We start from the raw sequence: 22,602 nt of genomic DNA, 5'->3' as shown, positions 1-22,602 counted from the left end.
TTCTGTACGTCTTTGTATGAGATTACTAGGGAAGATGGTGTCCTCATTTGAAGCAATTCCTTATACTCAATTCCATACCAGACCTTTACAGAACAACATTCTGTCAGTCTGGAGCAAAAAGATACAGGCCCTAGATTGTTGCATGTCTCTAGTACCAAGGGTACGTCAGAGTCTAAGTTGGTGGTTGGTAGCCAGGAATTTGGAGAGCGGGAAGTCCTTTCTTCCAGTAGTCTGGAAGGTGGTTACTACAGATGCCAGTCTCTCTAGCTGGGGAGTAGTTCTGGAAGAAGCCACTGTCCAAGGGAAATGGTCCTGTGTAGAAAAGAGCTTCCCCATCAATATCCTGGAAATCTGAGCTTATTTTCCATTTGGCCGCAGTGTGCTGCAGGCAGCTAGGTAGAAACCTTTCAGTCTAATGGCAGTTTTTTCATATGTTGTCCCCCTACCCTCAAGTTCATTGCTTTGGGACGTCCCAGATAGTAATAAATATGGCTGCTCTGTGTCCCCTGATGTACGATAAAGAAAAACAGATTTTTCCTACAGCTTACCTATAAAATCCTTTTCTTGGAGTACATTACGGGACACAGAGGTCCCTCCCCTCTTGTCTGGGATGTTTATTGCTTGCTACAAAACTGAGTTACTTCCTGTATGGGGAGGGGTTATATAGGTGGGGACTTCCTGTCTTGTTGTTTGCAAGTGTCCATTCACCTATAGGTGGAGTATAACCCAGATAGTAATTATTATAGCTGCTCTGTGTCCCGTGATGTACTCCAGGAAAAGGATTTTACAGTTAAGCTGTAGAAAAATCAGTTTTTTACATTATACAAAAAAATTGGGATAACTTTACTGTTTATTTTTTTTTTTTTTAAATCATTAAAGTGTTATTTTTCTCCAAAAAACTGTTTAAAATACAGTGTGACATAAAATATCGCAACGATCGCCATTTTATTCCCCAGGGTCTCTGCTAAAGAAAATATATATGTAGTTTGGGGTTCTAAGTAATTTTCTAGCAAAAAATACTGATTTTAACTTGTAAGCTACAAATTACTTTTTTATTTCTACTACAAGGGATGTTTACATTCCTTGGTATAGGAATAAAAGTGATCAAAACATTTTTTTTTTTTTTTTTAAAGAGACAGTGTAAAAATAAACAAGAAAAAAAAAATTTAAGGCGCCCCGTATCTCTGAGCTCGCACGCAGAAGCAAGTCGTGCCTATTTATGTAAACGGTGTTCAAACCACATATGTGAGGCATTGCCGCTCTCGTTGGAGCGAGAGCAATAATTCTAGCCCTAGACCTCTTAACTATAAACTGGTAACCTGTAGAAATTTTTAAAGCGTCGCCTATGGAGATTTTTAAGTACCAACGTTTGTAGCCATTCTATGAGCGTGCAAAATTTTGAAGCATGACATGTTGGGTATCTTTTTACTCGGCATAACATTATCTTGCACATTTTAGAAAAAGATTGGCCTAACTTTACTGTTTTCTCATTTTTTAATTAAAAAAAGTGTATTTTTTCCATAAAAGTTGTGTTTGTAAGACCTGTGCGAATACAGTGTGACATAAAGTATTGCAACGATCTCCATTTTATTCTCTAGGGTCTTTGCTAAAAAAATATATATAATGTTTGGGGGTTCTAAGTAATTTTCTAGCAGAAAATACTGATTTAACTTGTAAACAATAAGTGTCAAAAATAGGCCTGGTCCTTAAGTGGTTAAACTGCCCTCCTTTAGAGCCGGTTCACACTGAGGAGATCCGACTTCGGGGGCCGACCTGTGAAGTCGCGTGCACCGCGACTTCGGAGTGACTTGCAGGGACTTCACATAATGGAAGTCTATGCAAGTCGCTCCCAGGTTGCCCCAAAGTAGTACAGGACTCTTTTTCTAAGTCGGAGCGACTTGTGTCCCTCCTATTAAAACGGGTCCTGTACTACTCAATGGACCGTGACCGACTACGACTTGGTACACCTTTTAGCTAATGCTTGCAGTAAATATTAGCTGTTGCTAGCCAATTTTCAACTTTCAGTTCTGTCACACTTTGAATGCCATAGCCACAGCTATCACATGGTACAGATATGCTGTGATTGGCTCTGTCTGTACCATGTGATCACTGTGACCATGACAGAGATCATCACAATAATACACAATGAATGGCTATGAATGAAAGCCATTCATTGAGTACAGCTGACATGTGATTGGTCACATGGTAACGGGGCGGGCCCAGTACAACGATCTGTCATCTGCTGTGTCTGGTGGATAAAGTGGGTGATAGCTTGAGCCGCAGTCTGTTTGTTGGGGCCCCATATGACGCCCACCTAGGATGGAAAAGCTCCTGCTTGGCCGTCATTGGACCATAAGCCGGACGAGAAGCAGGTAAAGAGTTAATTGTCCTTTTTAAAAGCAGCATTTGGCTTTAGAAAAACAGTCATTGCAGACACATTTTAAAGTACCTTAAAAGTTTCTATTCTCTTGTGGTAAAAGAATCCTAAAGAGCCCTTTTTCCAATCACATAACCTTTTCTATTGTATGGGACATGTGGTCACCTGGTGGTGCTGTGCCTTATGGGACACAGATGTCAGCAGAGTCATTAGGAAAAACTACTGTCTTGTATTTCCTAGTTAGACTGGGTAATTCTGCAATGAATACAGCCCCGGTTAGGATGGTACAGAGACCACTACGAAAGTGATTTTTTTTTTTTTGCTTGTAATAATTGACAGATTTTACCTACCTTTTGCAGTTCAATTCATTCATGGCTGTGGTTAAAGAGATGTTGAGCAAGCTAGAGGCAGAGCATAAAACCAAGCTGGAACAGCTTCATGTTATGCAAGAACAACAGAAGTAAGTGGACGTTACCTTGAACACTTTCCATTAGTTCACCTACAGATGTCACCCTAATGCACCCGGTGGTTGGGCTGTACAGCAGATTTTTCTTCATCTTTGATCATTGAGATCTCCAAAGCACTATCTGGGCTCATTGCAAGGGGTACACTAACTGCCCAATGAGAAACATGGGGGTTAGTGGGGAGCTACATCTACACTGTGGGACCCTGGTGCTAAGATGTTATTTATTAAGAAATTCTGGCATTAATGAAAGGCCTTAAAAAGCGATCAGACTATTATATGGCATTAGAGTTGTTTTGTGCGTTTGCGTTCTACTTCAAAAAAATGTGCGGTTAAGTATATCAAGAAAATCCGGTTTCCTTTTCAGTAATTCAAGTAAGTAATTTTCAGTCGTTTTAGAGAAACATAAAAATGCAAAATAATTATTAATAAGTACAATAGCACATGTCAATGTATTTCTATGATCAATTTTAATTACATCAGTTGCTAGGCAGTTCTCTGTGGTTAACAATTCAATCTGAACTTATGTAAGTGGATGTAAACCCTCACATATACCCAGAGAAGTGAGCAGCCTCAGACGATACACAGAGATGAGACAAATCTACCTACATAAGTTTTACATGTATATCTGCTGTCTTCCGCTTTCTATATTTAGAAAGTGCACATTGTGTTACAAATTTTTCTTCCTGTTTCAGCAGTGGGAGTCTAGCCATACATTGTGTGGGAGCTGATTGGAGGAAAAGCACACCCCTTCCTCCACATAGGCAGAGTAAGGAAGAAACTTGCAGAGCTGTGCTGTGAATTGACCAGCTCTCTGCTAATCTGTCTCTAGGAACCTTCCCCGACACAAATTTCCAGCTGCTTTTACAGTGCATCCGGAAAGTATTGACAGCGCTTCACTTTTTCCACATTTTGTTATCTTACAGCCATATTCCAAAATGGATTAAATTCATTATTTTCCACAAAATTCTACAAACAATACCCCGTAATGAAAACATGAAAGAAGTTTGTTTAAAATCTTTGCAAATTTATTAAAAATAAAAAAACGAAAAAAATCCCATGTACATAAGTATTCCCAGCCTTTGCTCAATACTTTGTTGAAGCACCTTTGGCACCAATTGCAGCCTCAAGTCTTTTTGAGTATGATGCTACAAGCTTAGCACACCTATTTTTGGCGCAAGCACCCAGTGCATTACCCTTGGACATCTTCCAAAAATGTGTTTAATGCCAAAAACATACTCACAAACATGAAGAGTAAAATCGCATAAAACATATCCACCTCATGTGGAAAAGGACATGTCTCTGTGTTAGGACCGTTGACGCGTTTCGGGAGGCATGCTCCCTTCCTCAGAGTTTCTCCCATTCATCTTTGCAGGACCGCTCAAGCTCCATCCAGTTGGATGGGGAACATCTGTGCACAACCATTTTCAGATCTCTCCAGAGATGTTCAATGGGGTTCAAATCTGGGCTCTGGCTGGGCCACTCAAGGACATTCACAGAGTTGTCCCGTAGCCACTCCTTTGTTATCTTGGCTGTGTGCTTAGGGTCGTTGTTCTGTTGGAAGATGAACCTTCGCCCCAGTCTGAGGTCCAGAGCACTCTGAAGCAGGTTTTAATCATGGATGCATCTGTGCATTGCTGCATTAATCCCTCAATCCTGACTAGTCTCCCAGTCCCTGCTGCTGAAAAATATCCCCAAAGCATGATGCTGCCACCACCATGCTTCACTGTAGGGATGGTATTTGCCAGGTGAGAGCGGTGCCTGGTTTCCTCCAGACATGACGCTTGCCATTTAAGTCAGAGTTCAATCTTTGTTTCTCTATCGCTCATTGACAGACGTAGTCTTCTTGATTCTCAAGAGCTGGGTTATGTTGTCTCCGCAGGAGTAGGACTAGGCAGAAAGACAAAACGTTCTGGCTCCACCCTAGGGGCAGTCCCTGAGGGTATATCCTCCCTCTCTCTGCTACAGGGAATCAGTTTTTTTCTGTCTAGTCAGGAGTAAGGACCTAAGTTCCTTGCTGGGATCTTTTGGTCCTGGCAAGACTTTTTTTCTTTAAGAAAAAGACATTTTTTAGGTAGTTTTCTCCAGTGTTTTTTTCCTGTGAGATCTTCAAGCAAAAATGCCGGACTGGGCGACACTTGTGGTCACCCCAGCCGGCCTACGAGCGCGCGCAGACCATGGCATTGCGCTTGGTCGGCCGCGACATATTCAAGTAAGTATGCGGGGCCGGGCGACGGGCTGGATGTTGAGATCCAGTGGTCACCCCGGTTTCTGCCTACGAGCGCGTGCAGACCAGAGCTCCGCGCTGGGTCGGCCGCGACGGAGTCCCAGTGAAGGGACTGACTTTGCGAGTTAAAAGTCTCGCTTGGACGCCAGGTACCAGAGAGTCGAGGCGTCCACAAACCCCCACCCCGGTGGAGAGGGTATTGTGAAGAGAGGGTGCCTGTCGGTTCGGTATGGTGAGTAAACGTTCCCTTTTTTCCTCGTTATGAGGCAGTATGTATTATGGGCCCCTCCATATATGGTCAGTATATATCTGATACTTACAAGTCCCCCTTGTAATACAGCATGTGTTTGTGGGAAGTGGACTTGGTTTAAGAGCTAACACTCTACCCAGCAGACTGTAACATTACAGCAGACATAGGAGGTATAATCCTACCTTGTGTAGTGTATCTTCTGTAGATCCATATATCGCCTCTTAGCAGAGATGCAGGTGGATGTGCTGGGAAAACGATTTCGGCGGTCCGCCGCCATTTTGCCGTAGACCAAATGCATGTATGTCCTCAGGTCACGCCGGCCGCCATGTTTTTGGAGTCTTATGTCTCTTCTATGGGGGCGGCCATGTTTTGTGAGCCCAGCTACCTCGTGGAGAGCTGGGAACGCCGGAAGGCGTACACAGGGGGCGGAGCCACGCCTTCTACCCGGGAAAAAGCAAACAGCTCCTTCCAGTCTGTAAAGACAGACGCTGACTGCAGTTGGTTGGAAACTTCACTGCATCGGTTGGTGAGCCTTGGGGGTCCCTCTCTCTCTCTGTGGGATCGAGAAGCAGGTACTCTGAGGGGCGCTATTGCGCTAGGGGGAGACACATATAAAAAAAAAAAAAAAAAAAGAGGTATTTTTTATTTAAAAAAAAAAAAAAAAAGAAAAGTTTTTTGTGTTTTCTGGCAAAGGTGTCCTGAATTAACATGGACCCTGCCACTCATGTATCTCCTCCGGATCCCCTCGAGGGGTCTGCGGGATCCTCCAGCACCCCACTGACGATTAAATCATTGTCCGTTATTATGGAAGCTTGTGTCCCGGGTGGAAGTGGCTTGTCAGGGACAGGGCGCAAGTAAGCGACCCCCGCCTAACCCCTTATTATCTGAAACCTCGGATTCAGACTCTGAGCCTATTTCTGCAGTTGCAGGTACTTCATCTGGTATTGGTGTCTCGTGTACTGTCTTTCCAGACAGTGAGGAGGATGTTTCGGCATCAGCCATAGCCAGAGAGGAAGCGTTGGTAAACGCACTCATGGTATCTGTTCAAGAGACCTTAAGATTACAGGGTATTCCGTCAGAAATAGCTGAAACTGAGATCCCTTTTGGGTCTAAAAACGCATCTAGTGGCGAAGGTTTTTCCATTGCCCAAATGTTTTGGCAATCCAATCAAAGAAGAATGGAGTCTGCCAAAACGCATTTCTACTATTTCTAAACGCATTAACAGGCGTTATCCGTTTGAGGAAACCCTCATTAAGAAATGGACAGAACCACCTGTGGTGGATTCACCAATTGCTAGATTGAATAAAGCCACGGTTATTCCTTTAGAAGACGCTCCGTCTTTTAAAGATCCAGTGGATCGCAAGATAGAAGCTATGTCTCGCACCATGTTTGCCTTGATTGGATCAGCTTTCAGACCTATAATAGCTATTGGTCTGTTTTCGCAGGCTGTAACTGAATGGACCAAGTGGTTACGCCGGGACTTAGAAGAGGTCCCTCAGGCGGTATCAGATTTGTTGGAACAAATGATACAGGGGTTACAGTTTGTGTGTGATGCGGCGTTAGACGCCACTCCATTATTGGCGCGAGCATCGGTCTCAGCAGTGGTTCTCAGGCATACACTGTGGCTAAAAGGTTGGTTAGCCGACCAAGGTTCCAAAAAAGCATTGGCTAATATCCCCTTTTTTAGGAGAGCGTCTATTTGGAGCCAACTTAGATGAGATCATAAGGATCTCACGGGTGGAAAGAGCACCTTTTTACCGCAAAATTTTAAAGGTAGAGGAACTCGTCAAAGACGAGGGCCTTCTTTTTCTGCTCACAAGAGGTTTTTTCGTCCCGCGGGTGAAAAAACTAAGTCCTCCAAAGCTCCTGCAGGAGGCGTCAGGGGTCGTTGGTCGGGCAAGCAAAAGCCCGCCCCCTCCAGACCTGAAGATAAACCGTCCAAAGCCTGAAGGTGCGCCCCCACCCATAACTGGGGTGGGGGGACGTCTTCGCCGGGTCCCGGATCCAAGGCTTTCCAGAATCCCGGACAAATGGGTCTGCGAAGTCATAAGGTCAGGGTACAAGATCGAGTTTCGATCTCTCCCACCGGCGCGATTCTTCCCTTCCAATATCCGACTATCCTCAGATCGTTTAGAAGATCTGCGGAGAGCAGTCACAGATTTACTACAACAAGGAGTGGTAGTCCACGTTCCTTGGACAGAACGGTTTCAAGGGTTTTATTCAAACCTATTTACAATACCCAGGAAAGAGGGCAAAGTGCGTCCAATTCTGGACTTAAGGGCACTCAATTCTTTTGTCTTCATAAGAAGATTCAGAATGGAGTCCATTCGCACAGTAGCAGCCTTTCTGCATCCAGGGGATGTCTTAGCGTCCATAGACATCTAGGACGCATATCTTCACATTCCCATTTTCGCAGGACATCAGCGGTTTCTACGTTTTTCCGTAGAAGAGAACCACTATCAGTTTGTGGCGTTACCTTTCGGTCTCGCCACGGCTCAGCGGGTCTTCACGAAGGTGTTGGCCCCAATGTTGGCACTTCTGCGCCAAAGAGGCATATCGATTCTAGGTTACCTAGACGATCTTCTGCTTCATGCAGAGTCTCCTCAGACCTTGCTACAAGACGTAGAAATTACTATGATTTCTTTACAGGAATTCGGGTGGCTGGTGAACCAGCAAAAGTCATTTCTGGTTCCCACCCAGAGGCTCGAATATCTGGGTCTAATTCTAGACACAGTCAGGACAAGAGTTTTCTTCCGGTAGGGAAACTCCGAAAGATTCAATCAGCAGTCCACCAACAGCTGGTCTTCCCTTCGGACTTGCATGAGGGGTCTGGGGTTGATGGTGGCTTCCTTCGAAGCAGTCCCATTTGCCCAGTCCCATACCCGAATTCTTCAGCAAGAGATTCCTCTCAGATGGAATCGGAATCCGGAATCCCTGGACAATCAGATCCGATTGAGCAAACAGACCAGAGAGTCTCTGGTCTGGTGGCTTCGGTCTCCGATGCTCAGCCAGGGAAAGTCATTTCTGCCAATATATTGGACGACAGTGACCACGGATGCCAGTCTATCTGGATGGGGAGGAATTCTCGGTCAGTTATCTGTCCAGGGACTTTGGTCCCCGGAAGAATCCAGGTTACCGATAAATGTATTGGAACTGAGAGCGATCAGACTTTGTCTGATTCACTGGACCGAGCAGCTCCAGGGCAGCCCGGTTCGGATCCAGTCGGACAACGCCACGGCCGTGGCTTATGTCAATCACCAGGGGGGCACCAAGAGTGTCCGAGCGGCCAAAGAAGTGGCTTGCATTCTTCGCTGGGCGGAGCGATTTGTTCCAGCAATCTCTGCGGTGTTCATTCCGGGGGTGGAGAATTGGCAGGCAGATTATCTCAGCCGTCAGACCCTGGATCAGGGGGAATGGTCCCTCCATCCAGACGTTTTCCACCAGTTGTGCCTACGATGGGGCACCCCGGATATGGATCTGTTGGCATCTCGATTCAACAGGAAAGTTCAGAGATTCGTGGCTCGCTCCCGCGATCCTCTAGCAGAAACCGCAGACGCACTGATCGCCCCGTGGGGGCAATACCAGCTAATGTATGCCTTCCCTCCTCTTGGGTTACTGCCAAGACTTCTTCGCAGGATAGAGGAGGAAGGAATTCCAGTAATCCTGGCAGCTCCGGATTGGCCTCGTCGTGCTTGTTACGCTGACTTGGTCAGACTGATGGCGGACGTCCCGTGGAGACTTCCTCTCAGGGAGGATCTACTGTCTCAGGGACCGATCTTCCATCCTGCTTTACGATCGCTGGTTTTTAACGGCCTGGTTATTGAGACCCAGGTGCTGAAGGACAAGGGATTGTCAGCTTCAGTTATTCCTACTCTAGTTAAAACAAGGAAAGCGACTTCCAGAAAGATTATCATCGTACATGGAAGTCTTATATTGTGTGATGTGAATCCCTTGGGTTCCATCTACATCTTTATTCGGTAGTCCGAATATTGGCTTTCTGCAACAGGGAGTTGAGCAGAAGCTGGCCTTGAGTGTTATCAAGGGTCTGGTTTCAGCATTTGCTATCTTCTTTCAGAAGCTTTTGTCTACTCATTCCTTGGTGCGGAATTTCATCCAGGGGGTGCGACACCTGGCTCTGCCAGTGCACGCGCCGTTACCATCCTGGGATCTTAATTTGGTGCTGTCGGTTCTTCAGACACCTCCCTTTGAAAATATCAGGGAGATTCCCTTGCTTACTTTATCCCAGAAGGTGGTCTTCTTGGTGGCTATCACTTCTGCACGCAGGGTGTCAGAACTGGCTGCATTATCCTGTTGTTCCCCAGATCTGGTGGTTCATAGGGATAAGGTTGTTCTTCATCCGAATCCATCCTTCCTTCTAAGGTGGTTTCATTGAATAAGGACAGTGTATTGTCCTTCCTATGTCCTTAGCCCAATCATCCTCGAGAATTTGCATGGCATTCAGTGGATGTAGTTCGGGCGATCAGGATATACTTGAATACTACGGATTCAATTTGTAAGACGGATTCACTGTTTGTGATCACGGATGGCCCTAAGAGGGGGTTGCCTGTTCTACTGCGACCATCTTTAGATGGATCAGAGAGACGGTGGTATAGGCTTATTTTATCTAAGGGTCGGGATCCCCCGTTCCCTGTTAAGGCGCATTTTACTCGGGCGCTTAGAGTTTCCTGGACCTTCCGCCATCAGGCGTCAGTGGTTCAGGTTTTCAAGGCGACTGTTTAGTCGGTTCATACCTTTATAATATTGTATAAGGTTTATGTGATGGCATCGTCAGATGCCTCTTCTGGCTGCAAGGTTCCTGCAGGCCACTGTTTGAGGAGACTGTTGGTCTACCTCGAGGATTTGTGGGGTAGGTCTCATCTGTTTACTCGATGAGTCCTTTGATACTTCTGGTTGGCTCCGGTCGGGCCTTCTAGATTGGATTTGATTTTGTCATTCCCACCCCTCATTTGTGGCACTGCTTCTGGATGTCCCAGCTCTTGAGAATCAAGAAGACTACGTCTGTCAATAAGCGATAGAGAAAAATGGATTTTTGTAAGATCTTACCGTAAAATCCTTTTCTCTTAAGCTCATTGACAGACGTAGTACCCGCCCCTCTATCATTGAGTTGGGTTGGGTTAAATTCTCTGTACTGCTTTAAAACCGAACTGATTCCCTGTAGCAGAGAGAGGGAGGATATACCCTCAGGGACTGCCCCTAGGGTGGAGCCAGAACGTTTTGTCTTTCTGCCTAGTCCTACTCCTGCGGAGACAACATAACCCAGCTCTTGAGAATCAAGAAGACTACGTCTGTCAATGAGCTTAAGAGAAAAGGATTTTACGGTAAGATCTTACAAAAATCCATTTTTCATCAGACCAGAGAATTTTGTTTCTCATGGTCTGAGAGTCCTTCAGGTGCCTTTTGGCAAACTTGAGCCTGGTGGTTGCGATGGGAGTCACTTTGGTTGGGGGGCCCGTGGAACACCGCTTACCTTAGAGAGGTTGGGAAATATCTCTCTCAGCGCACTAGGCCCCTCTTATTTCAAAGTCACCCTGTGTCTATTAGGGACACTGGGTGACCAAGAAGCCCAGTCTGGCCTGCCCAAACCAGACTTCCTCAGACTGATCGGCTATGAGAGCTCCATGCGCCCTGCCGGGATAAACTTACAAACTATATGGAACTTTGTCAAGGAAGTTGCCATGATGGATTGACTCTTTGGGACTTGTTACCCGACTAACTCAGGCACAGACCGATTGGAGGTCTGGTACCTGGTTAGTCTACCTTTGGGGGGAAGATATGTGACGGTACTCACCGTCACTGGGTGTGAAAGACAGGTACTTAATTGTTTGGATTGCTTCAAATGGGGTCTGTATTTACACCTATGCTAATGTGTATTGTACTTCAATGTCAGACAGGCTCTCCTTATTGTTTGTGTAATGAGGTGGGATGTGTATTCTGTCCAGACAGCTAGATAATTAGTTCAGGTTAATTCTATTTCTGTATACAATTTCATCTGCATATGATAATGTAATCAGGCAACCCCTGACCTGTGTGTGGTAATTTGATCAGGAGGGGGATGTGCTCATGTGTGTATAAATTGAGCGTGAAACTGTTCAATAAAGGAGAAGGTTCCTTAACTTCTAAAAGCTAAGTTGTTGGCTAGCTTTGTATGAGGGAGGCTGGGAAAATCTGCTATATATGTTTGTGACTGCAAGGAAGCCGTATACTGACGGAAGACCACAAGTACAGTGTGGGTCGGCGGTTCCGTTACAGTGGTCATGTGCTTTTTACTGAGGAGTGGCTTCTGTCTGGCCACTCTACCATACAGGCCTCATTGGTGGAGTGCTGCAGAGATGGTAGTTTTCTAGAAAGTTCTCCTCACTCCCCAGAGAAATGCTGGAGCTCTGTCAGAGTGACCATCGGGTTCTTGGTTACCTCCCTGACTAAGGCCCTTCTCCTCCCATTGCTCAGTTTGGCCTAACGGCCCGCTCTACGAAGATTCCTGATGGTATCATTGACTTTCCATAAGCTTCCTGAAGGTATCTGTGCAATTCATTATTGGGTATATATCACATATGCTGATTTACACAGTATTTTCCTTATTTAAACCGCACATCCCAGTATATAGTGCTTAAAGCGGAGTTCCGGCCAAATTTTTATTTTTTACCTAAAAATACCCCTAGAATAGTCATTGTTTGTGCATTTAAACAATGATATACCTCTAAACTGTCCCCTGTTTAGTGTACCTGCAGGATGAATTACTTACCTTGTGAAGTTCTTGTCAAGCGCTGTCATCTGTGGTGTGGGCAGCTGAAGCTGCAGTGTCCCTCTTCCTGGATTTCACGAGTCCCAGAATGCTATACCCTCGTCACTTCCGGGGCAGGCGCGTCATCCCACAGCAGGTTCCGCGTCATTGCACATGCAGGCGCGTCATCCCACAGCAGGTTCCGCGTCATTGCACATGCAGGCGCGTCATCCCACAGCAGGTTCCGCGTCATTGCACATGCCCATATTACTGTTCTCCGTCCATATGCAGAGAATGACGCGCATGCACCGGAAGTGACAATGGACACCGGTGCAGGCGCATTGACTCCTGGGATTGATGACACTCCTCTCCTAGGAGTCAATGCAAAGCAGGAAATGACGTCGGCGGCTGCGGCTGCATGAGGAGGAAGGGAAGATATTTTTCATTAAAAATAAGGTAAGTGAAAAAAAAAAAAAATAGCCAATTCGATTTTAGAAAGGGATATAGGTAAGAATGATGTGAAGTGTAAAATTAGGGTGGAACTCCGCTTTAACCACATATCTTATATACACTTGTTTATTTATGTATATTTTGCTTTCATTTTCTTGCACATTGTTTATTTTGCAAGCGCTGAACCGTAAGGTGTCATCACCTCCATCTTTTTTATACAGATATATATGCCCAGGTCAGATTTCATGAATGGAGTTTACATCCACTTTAAAGTGAACCTGTGATTTGCCCAGTGTTAGAGAAGCTTGTAAACAAATAATGTTTCTTCTGTTCTAGATCTTTGGATATCCCAGGTCAGTTAAATATGACTTCAGATCAACAAGCTAATAAGACAAACAATCAGGTAATAACAGAAAACATTTAGTAAAAGATGGCATTTTTCTTGTGTTTCCCATAAAGCAACTTTTGGTACTATGGGCTAGGTTATATACAGCAGAGCCCCCTTCTCCCTATATGTTCATTTTGGTAGTTGCTAGCATGTTAGTAAAAAAACTACAGTTGGAATATTTTTCCGAGATAATTTTTATTTATCTTGTTTTATATAGTTGATCTGTGAAAGAAGATAAAAGTTTAATGTGAATGGTCTATTCCACAGTGATAAATAATATAGGGGTTGAATGCTTGATTTGCTTGATTAACATAGTGTTGGTAAAAACAGAAGTGACCGAAGCAGAGAGCAGTCAGGGTATGTACGTAACTCAGTGGCATTTGTTCAGTTGGCAAGATGTGCTTCTTCTGAATCATGGTTCTTCGCCAAGCCATTTGGTAATGTAAAAGTCTGATTAAACGCTAGCTAAGCCTAAACCTACTCCCACCCTCATTCTAAGCCCTATGCTTACTACTCTTTAAAATAAATATGTGTATACTTACCGAATTTAAGGGCTGTCCAGTCCGGTCACCTCTCCAGTGGCCAGCTTTAAGGGGGGGGAGATAACAGAAACAACAGCTGCAGAACATAAAAATTCTCCTGTGCTCAAGTGGTATGCAACAAAGGATAAATATTAAATGGTCTTATTTGGCATCACTTGTGGTCTTGCCGCCCCCTCAGGACCAAGGGTATCCAGAAACACTAAATAACAACAAGAGAGGGGCGCACGGACCTAGTGCATTACCACTAAAAAGGTTTATTAAAATCCAAAAATGACATAGATTATACTCACAAACAATTGTAGATAACACACATATAAACACCATTGGACAAATTGTCTCCAAAATAGCCAAGGCACTCCACCAGCTGGATGACGTGCTGGTGTCCGCACAAATCTGGTTAGGCTGATGCGTTTCGAGGGCGAACCCTCTTCCTCAGAGCCCAAAAGTGCTACTGACAGCAGCAGCAGAGCCTGGGTGGTGATTTCACCCATAGACTTGCTATGAGACATCCAATGTCCTCTGTCCCTCCTCTTCCCTGAAGCCGCCACTAGAACCTGATCATATGACCAAACTGAAGCACTCTTAGATTAGTTAAGTATACACATCTTTCCTTTAAATGGTAGCTATCATAGGACGGGTAGCTATCATAAGGGTGGGAGTAGGCTTAGGCTTAAGCTTAGTTCGCTTTTGACTGAACTTTTATTTCAAGAGAACCTGCCTATTAACTACTTAACGACCGCCTACTGCATATTTACTGCGGTAGGCAGCCGCTCCTGGGAAAAGCGACGTAGGTCTACGTCGCTCGCTCTCAGGAGGCTAGGGGGCGAGCGCGCACCGCTGGCTGCGTGCTCCCGCCCCCGCTCCTCAGCGGGGAAGCCGATGCATGTGTCAGGCAGCTCCGTTTGCCGCCTGACGCCCACGATCGCTCCCCGCTGAGAGAGAAGGACGGTCGGCTGTTGTAAACAGAGCTGACCGTCCTCCTTCCTGAAATGATCACAGAGCTCATGTGATCCTTCTATATAGGATCACATGTCTCTATGGTCATTTCAGAAGCCACGCCCCCCACAGTTAGAAATATTCCCCTAGGCTCACATTTAACCCCTTGATCACCCATAGTGTTAACCCCTTACATGCCAGTGTCATTATTATAGTAACGGTGCATATTTTGTGCACTGATTACTGTAGTAATGTCACTGGTATCCCCAAAAGTGTCAAAAATGTCAGTTAGGGGTCCGATCCGTCCGCCGCAATGTCGCAGTCCCACAAAAAATTGCAGATCGCCGCCATTACTAGTAAAAAAACAATAAAAATGACATAAATCTTTCCCGTATTTAGTAGACGTGATAACTTTTGCACAAACCAATCAAAATACGCTTATTGCGTTTTTTTTTTTTTTTTTTTTTTTTTTTTATACCAAAAATATGTAGCAGAAAACAATTTGGCCTAAAATGTTAAATAATTTTGATTTTTAAATTTTTTTTTTCTTGAGAATGTCATATAGCAGAATGTAAAAAATATTGTTTTTTTTTTTTTTTTTCCAAAATTGTCACTTTTTTTTGTTTATAGCGCAAAAAAAAAAATCACACAGGTGAACAAATACCACCAAAAGAAAGCTCTATTTGTGGGAAAAAAAGGACGTAAATTTAGTTTGGGTACAGCATCGCACGACCGCTCAATTGTCCGTTAAAGTAACGCAGTGCCGAATTGCAAAATAGGGCCTGGTCAGGAAGGGGGCAAATCCTTCCAGTCTTAAATTGGTTAAGATTAGAATTAAAATCCTCAGGCATGCATGCATTAAAAGTAAGTTATGTGGCAGGAATTGTCTAAAATGTATCTAAGCATTTTTTTTAAAGTAAAAGATCAGATAAAATATCCTCTGTCCCCTGTTTTCAAAACAAAAATTGTATAGATGCTTTTGAAATGATTGATTTTTTTTCCTCAGAGAATAGGTGCAGGTACTGATTCTGTCTGTGCACCCCTCTAGGTATGCCACTGCCCATCCCCTTCCTCTGCTATTATAGGAATGTGTGGGGTTCAGTGTGCACTGTCGGGAGAGCAGAGCTGTCACTTGCAGACACAGAAGTAGGGGCTTTTGTGTTTACAAGTAACAGCAGTAAGAGGTGAGCACGGGGCCACTGCCGGAGGTGGCAGTACTCCATTCCGCCAAGTTTCCGGCTGAAAAAAAGCCCTGATTTGACCTGTATATTTTTCTTGTTCAGGGTGTTTTTTTTTAGTTAAGTTTTGCAAATAGAGTACAAGTAATGCATGCAATTCCATATACAAAAATGGTAAATAAGTACAGTATCAATAAAAGGTCCTTGTGACTAATACAAAGAGCCAAGATCGCTCTTGACCTTCTTTTATTGAACGTACAAAATTACCAGGGTTGAGTAGGTTATTCAGTAATGTTAATATAATCTAAAGCTATGGCATATATTGATCTTTATTTTGGTACCGTCAGATTTAAAAGAGACTAGATGTTGAGGGGGAAGAAAAATAGTGGCATATGAACAGAGGGGGCCATTGAGAGACCCATTGGATCTATAAAGAGAAAAGAAGGGAATGTCCCTGGAGCCTAAAGCGGAGCACCACCCACATTTTAAACTTTTCGCCCCTGTGTTCGAAACTACTGCACGATTTATTATTGGGCACTTTTTTTCCAGCAATGTATGTACCTCATATCACCGGGCAATGCTTCGCTTCCGCTGTTCCTGGGATATGAGTTTCATCAATCCCAGGAGCCAATGGGCATCCTCTGCCTGCAGCATCAACGTATTCTTGCACCGTGCTTTCTACAATATGCGTGATCGCTGTATCCCGGAAGAAGCAACGAGTGGGCTTCAGATGCCCTCACTCAAGATGGAAGTGGGCTTACAGGGAAGACCAAAGTACTTTTTTTTTTTTTTTTACCAGAAAAAGACTACTAAAACATACATTTTTTACTCGTACTGATTTATGTGCAGCTACAACCATCACACGGGAGTTTTTTAAAAAAAATAAATAAAAAACAGCTGGAACTCCGCTTTAACCTCACCCTCTACTAATCAGTTTGTTTAAAGGGGCCTCAACAGGGTCTTTGCATAAGTTACAATTTAAGACTTTATGTACAAGAAAATAAACCCTAATCTAAAGTCTGCAAGCTTTGGTGTACAACCACCAAATATGTAACAGACAGTTGCATCTGACCTACTATCTCCTGTGCAATGTCTGGTGAGCCTCAAACACACAGCACCCAGCCTGTGAGGTCTCCGCTAACCTCCATGTAATCCATACAAAAAAAGAGAAAGGCTGGTGCTATGGAAGTCGGCTAAAACATCATTTTATTGTAGCATATGAACAACAGTCAAATAAAAAGCCAACGTGTTTTGGCCATTAGGCCTTAATCATGGCTGAGGCCTGACACCTGATGGCCAAAACGCGTTGGATTTTTATTTAACTGTTGTTCATATGCTACAATAAATCAATGTTTTAGCCGATGTCCATAGCACCAGCCTTTCTCCTTTTTTGTATAAATATGTAACATAGTTCCTTCTTGTCCACAGCCCAGAACGAAAGAGGTGAATAATTTGGGACATATTTAGGAATTCAGGCAGCAGTTTTATACCAGCAAAATATAACTTTTTTAGAGTTCTCTAAAGCTAGAATATTAAAAGCGCTCTTGGCAGCGAAATACCAGACGGCATTCCAATCTTTTTTTGGGAAGGGTATATTTAAATTATTTTCCTAGCCTACCATATAATTAAATATAGAGTGTATTTTAAAGAAACAGAAGGATACTTATATATATATATATATATATATATATATATATATATATATATAAGAGAAATGAGTCCAGGAGAATGAGGGTTTGTTCGACATTTTCCCTCAATTCCAGGAAGAACTAGTGGAGTTGTTGTATTAGGAACAAGAGAAGCTACATAATGACATAGTTGTGCATATTAAAAGAATTCCTGTGTAGGTGCTGATCTGTAGATTTTTCAACAGGCTGATAAATCATTTGACATGGGGCAAGATTTCCTTAGTGGTGCGAGTGAAAGACAAGAAAATGGCCATGTCCCAAAGCCGCCCAGCAAGGTAGGTACTCTATGGATATATGCAAAAAAAAAAAAACAATAGAAATGAAGGGGAACGTCAGATGTTTTATTTTGTTGAAGATAACTAGTCATGTGTTGTCTGTGTAGAAATAGTGTGGTAATTTGATGAGCATACTATCACAATTCACCTCTCTGTAGATAAAATGGACTAAAATTGTAATATTCATCAGTAGGTGCTTTGTAAATTAAAAGCACAAAACTTTTGTATAGAGCAGGGTTTCTCAACCAGGGTTCTGTGGAACCCTCGGGTTCCTCTTGAGGTTGCTAGGGGTTCCTTGAGCAATGGACAATTTGTGGCTCTCTGATATGTTCCCAATGACACCATTGTTTCTTTTAGCTATCTGTAAGGGGGTAATTCTTCCCAATGATAAGAGTAAGGAGCATTCTTCCCACTGACTGTCACACTAATGTGTCATGAGTTGTAGATTTTTAATTTTTAGCAGGAGTTCCCCGAGACCAGAAATTTATTTCAAGGGTTCCTCTGTGTTGAAATGGTTGAGAAAGGCTGGTATAGATTAAAACTCAATAACCAAATATTTTTCTGAAGATTGAGGCCTTGGTTCAGATATACACAACCAGGCTTGGATGTTGGAAGCCTGACTTATATGGGCTGATTTACTAAGGGAGTTTTTAAAGAGCAACTCCACTTTTGTTGAGTAAAAAACTTTTCCCTCCAGGTGATCTATGAACATTGAGATTTTAAAAAACGTTGTTGCAGATTCCTCCATTTTTTTTTTTTTTTTTATTCTGAAGAAATAGCGGTTTGTTTGTCTGTGTCCATGTGCAAAATGGAGAGTGACTGTGTTCTAATTGCTTTGTGCTGCATTTTCTTTGGACACAGCATGTTCTATTTTGGTGCATTTGATTTGCAGGCAAAGCAAGTCAAATGCAGCCTTTTTATTTTCAAATGCTGCCTTTGCCATTAGAATTCAGGTGTTCACGTTCAAATAGCAAACCCAACATTTGAAGAAAAAAAAAAAGCCCATCGACATGATGAGCACTAAATTGTGTAAATATCTGCTTCAGTTATCCAATCATGAGAAAAGTAAATTCCTGTTCGGTTTAATTACCCAGTCATGTGCCCATGAAATAAGTAAATCGTAATTTGCTTTTCACATACTTGGTTGATCCTAGTGCATATTCACACAGCTTATTGTGTGAAGATTTTTAGCTTAATTTTATCAGTGAGATGTGGCTTGCCTGGGAAACTGTCTCCTCTTCCCCATTTCAAGGATAAGCTCACCTCTTGTAACATGTTACACCCATATTCAGGGCATACGATGTTACAAATGCACCAGCCCCAGAAGCTAGCTGCCATAACCCCGGTATCATTTTGTACTGTGGGCGATTCTCTACAGGATAAAAGTGGTCCTAGCAGTGGATTTGCCACTTTTAGAGGCGGCGGAAGAGGTGCCCAACCCCCGACCCCCGTCCCACTGCTTCCCGATTGTCTCCGAGCTTAGCGAAGCCGTCGGTAAGCCCGGAGTCGATCCCTCTGATGCCTGGGCAGGAAGTCGAGTATGGGCAAGATAACCCCCACTTGGCTCTATAAAAAAACAAACACATCAGGGCTCCTCCATCTAGGTGTAGCAAATTATTAAAAAGCACAAAAGACAATTAAAATGCACTCACTAAATAGAAGTAGATCAAGGCTTGTCATAGACCCATATAGACCTCCATAGGATCACCGTGAGGCTGCAGAGCTCAGCAGGCATGTAAATGGTTGAAGCAGAGATTTTGAAAGAAGTACAGCTGTCAGACTTCAGGATGGAACATAAGCATCAGCCGTTTCCAGAAGTGGCAAGATGGCTGCAGGTTCAAATAGCACCTCTCTCGGCTGGGTGATGACAGGAAGTAGAGGGGATGTGGCTACATGTTGCGGGGCAGACAGGAGGGCCCCTTTATCAAACCAAAGGAAGGAGATTGGCCAAAGAACAAGTCTTTTATATGCTGTGAAGAGTGGAGGGGGTGGGAGTAGGAGGCCAGTACTTTTAACTCTTGTTTAACCAAAAACTAGTGCTAGACACTGCATGTATCAAGGAGATATTTAAGGTTAATGTTCATTGACCCTAGAGCGACTAATACTGTCCATACTCAAAATAAACTGAGAAGTAAAATGTGAATAAATAATTAAAAATGTAAAAGTAAAAGACATATTCTAATGATTAGATACAAAATAGGTCACACTGGGCTCTATTCCCTTGGAGGACTGGAGCGACCTCCTAAGGTTACTTCCGCCTCTTGGGCTTAAAGGGATGATTTTATTGTTAAAGACAAAGTGTGATATTTTAAATTTTTTTTTTTTTTTTTTGCTTTTAAGGGTAAATGAGAGATCTGGGGTCTTTTTGACCCCAGATCTCTCAATAAAGAGGACCTGTCATGCTTATTTCTATTACAAGGGATGTTTACATTCCTTGTAATAAGAATAAAAATGCTAAAAATAGAGACCGTGTAAAAAAAAAAAAAAAAAAAAAAATTGAAAGTGCCCTGTCCCACCGTGCTCACACGCAGAAGCGACTGCATACGTAAGTCGCACCTGCAATATGTAAACGGTGTTCAAACCACTGCTTATGAGGTATCACCTCGATCGTTAGAGCAAAAGCAATCATTCTAGCACTAGACCTCCTCTAACTCTAAACAGGTAACTTGTAAACATTTTTAAAGCGTTGCCTTTGGGGATTATTCAGTACCGTAGTTTGTCTTCATTCCACGTGCAACTTTAAAGCATGACATGTTGGGTATCTATTTACTCAGCCTAACATCAAATTTCACATTCTACTAAAACATTGGGTTAACTTTTATTTTATTTTTTTTTTTTTTTAAATTCAACAAAGTGTATTTTTCCCAAAAAAATTGCGTTTCAAAGGCCGCTGTGCAGATACAATGTGACATAAAATATTGCAAGGATAGGGTCTCTGCTAAAAAAAAAAAAAAATATATATATATATATATATATATATATATATATATATATATATATATATATATATATATATATATATATATATATATATATATATATATATATATATATATATATTTGGGAGTTCTAAGTCATTTTTTAATGTAAACTTGTTAACAAAAAGTTCAAAAAAAGGCCTAGTTAGCAAGTGGCTAAAGCTCAGGTGATCAATTTTACTCTTTGCCTAATTTTGCTTTATAACCAGAATAATATATGTTTGTCCTTTTGGATTTTCATTTCATAGGAAGAGGCTTAATATTTAATTTCTACTTTGATTGACACATGTTTTGTTTTATAAGGTTTCACTTACACTTGAAGAGAAGCAAAAACTTGCAAAAGAGCAGGAGCAAGTCCAGAAGATGAAAAGCCAGCAGCCTCTGACACCCAGCACAATGGCGCCAGCTGCTCCAGTAAAACAGGTAAGGAGGGATGTGCAGTCTTGCTGGCTGGAAATGGAAAGTCGAGCTGGGCTTAGCAGGGCGATATTCTTACTGAGCACTGACTAGTGTGAAACCTGTTGTGTTTTTGGGACACGTTGATGAGTGCTCACTTCACAGTTTATGAATTCAGACAATTATAATTCATGAATAGTATGTTTTTCTGCAGATGGGACAGTTTCCATGCATATGTTCAGGATAATAAAAGTATTCACCATTTGTTTATAGGTCTAGCATATGTATGTTTATGTAGATTGTTTTTATCTAAAGGTTTAGACTGACTTTGCGTTCTTGATTTTTCTCCAGACAAAAGACCTTACAAGGACACTGATGGAGAACATGAGCTCTCTTAACAATCTGTCAAGCACCAATGCTAAACCAGCCATGAGTGGCTTTCCTCCTCTCAGTAACATGCCTGGAAGTATTGGATACCCAGCACCTGTTGATAACATGAGCTTGAACCGAAATGTCCAAAATGGTCCTAACTCAAACACAGGGTTCCAGCCTTCTGGATTTGGGAACATGGGGCCTGTAACTCCTAATCAGAACTTCTTCACTGGAACAGTTCCCATGGGAATGAACAAAATGGCTCCTATGTCAACCCCAAATAGCATGCAGAACTTCAGTACAATAAGCAACCCTCCTGGTGTGCTGCAGCAGAACTCATTCAGCAAGCCTTCTGCTGCTATGTCACCATTGGACAGTCTGTTTGGCCCTCAAAAACCCAAAGTGAGTCTGAACCAAATGTCACAACAGAAACCGAATCCCTGGCTTAATCAGTTTGCACCCCCACAAAGTTCTCCGAATATGAGTGGCACAGTGACACAGACAGGCATGGCTGGACAAACTGGCTTTGGTGTTCAATCTAACCCATTTTTTAATCCTCAAGGCTTTACGCAGCCAGCAACCACAATGAAAAATAGCAGTTCAGCTAGCAATGATTTAAAAGACCTTTTTGGCTAAATAACTTTTTCAAGGATTGTTTTATAATTGTTGTTGACCTGCTTGGGATCTCTTGGTTCTACCCCACCATTGTGATATTACAAGATTTCTGAAATGTATGTTTTATTGTTCTTTTCTTCCCTACATTATGTGATGACCCTGTGGTTATATTAGCTGATTTCTATAGGCAGTTCATCTTTTTGTAAAAAGGTCTACAGCAAAACACAGAATATCACCAGAAGTGTACTGTTTAATCATATCTCAAAATTCTACTTGGCTATACTTTTAAAACCCACGACCCTTATCTGCATTCTCAACATTCTCAGGCTTCTTCTGACAAGACATTGCAGATTGAGGTTCCTACTACAAAGATCGTTTTTTTTTTTTTATCATGTCCGTCATTTCGTTTTGGGAAGTGGGCTCAGTTATTGCAACTAGGATTAATATACCCACCTAACCAAAATCAGATTTTTTTTTTCACATTTTGTTACATCTTCCTCAGGGTAATAACAAGTTTTAAAAAAAAAAGATTTTCCAAGAGCAAAGATGTTTGTTTTTTGTTTTTTTCCCTTGACTTGTACTACTGTAAAGGAAACATAATACCTTAGTGGTATTGAGAAGCACTTTTATTCAGCCTTAAATATCAAGATCATTTTTTTCCTTTTTTTGCACCAAATGTAAGATTATAAAAAACATTCCTTACCTTTTAGAGCATGTCAACAGAT

The 22,602-nt window shown here is 42.6% G+C and overlaps 1 protein-coding gene across 2 annotated transcripts in view; it reads left to right on the top strand.

The window, feature by feature from the left end:
• The window catches only part of SCYL2 (SCY1 like pseudokinase 2), a 77,732-nt gene extending 55,448 nt beyond the window's left edge, over positions 1-22,284 (top strand). For both annotated transcript variants that reach the window (XM_082254088.1, XM_082254089.1), the window contains 5 exons: positions 2,737-2,837; positions 12,846-12,912; positions 17,427-17,516; positions 20,798-20,917; positions 21,242-22,284. In XM_082254088.1, the coding sequence (XP_082110214.1) occupies positions 2,737-2,837; positions 12,846-12,912; positions 17,427-17,516; positions 20,798-20,917; positions 21,242-21,898 (1,035 nt within the window). In that variant the 3' untranslated portion in view covers positions 21,899-22,284. The remainder of the gene's footprint in view (positions 1-2,736; positions 2,838-12,845; positions 12,913-17,426; positions 17,517-20,797; positions 20,918-21,241) is intronic.
• The last annotated feature ends 318 nt before the right edge of the window (positions 22,285-22,602 follow it).

This window comes from Pelophylax lessonae (assembly GCF_965119305.1).
Source record: "Pelophylax lessonae genome assembly, chromosome: 4".
Taxonomy (NCBI): domain Eukaryota; kingdom Metazoa; phylum Chordata; class Amphibia; order Anura; family Ranidae; genus Pelophylax; species Pelophylax lessonae.
Note: the sequence above shows the minus strand (reverse complement) of the source record. Positions and strands in the feature narration are given on the sequence as shown.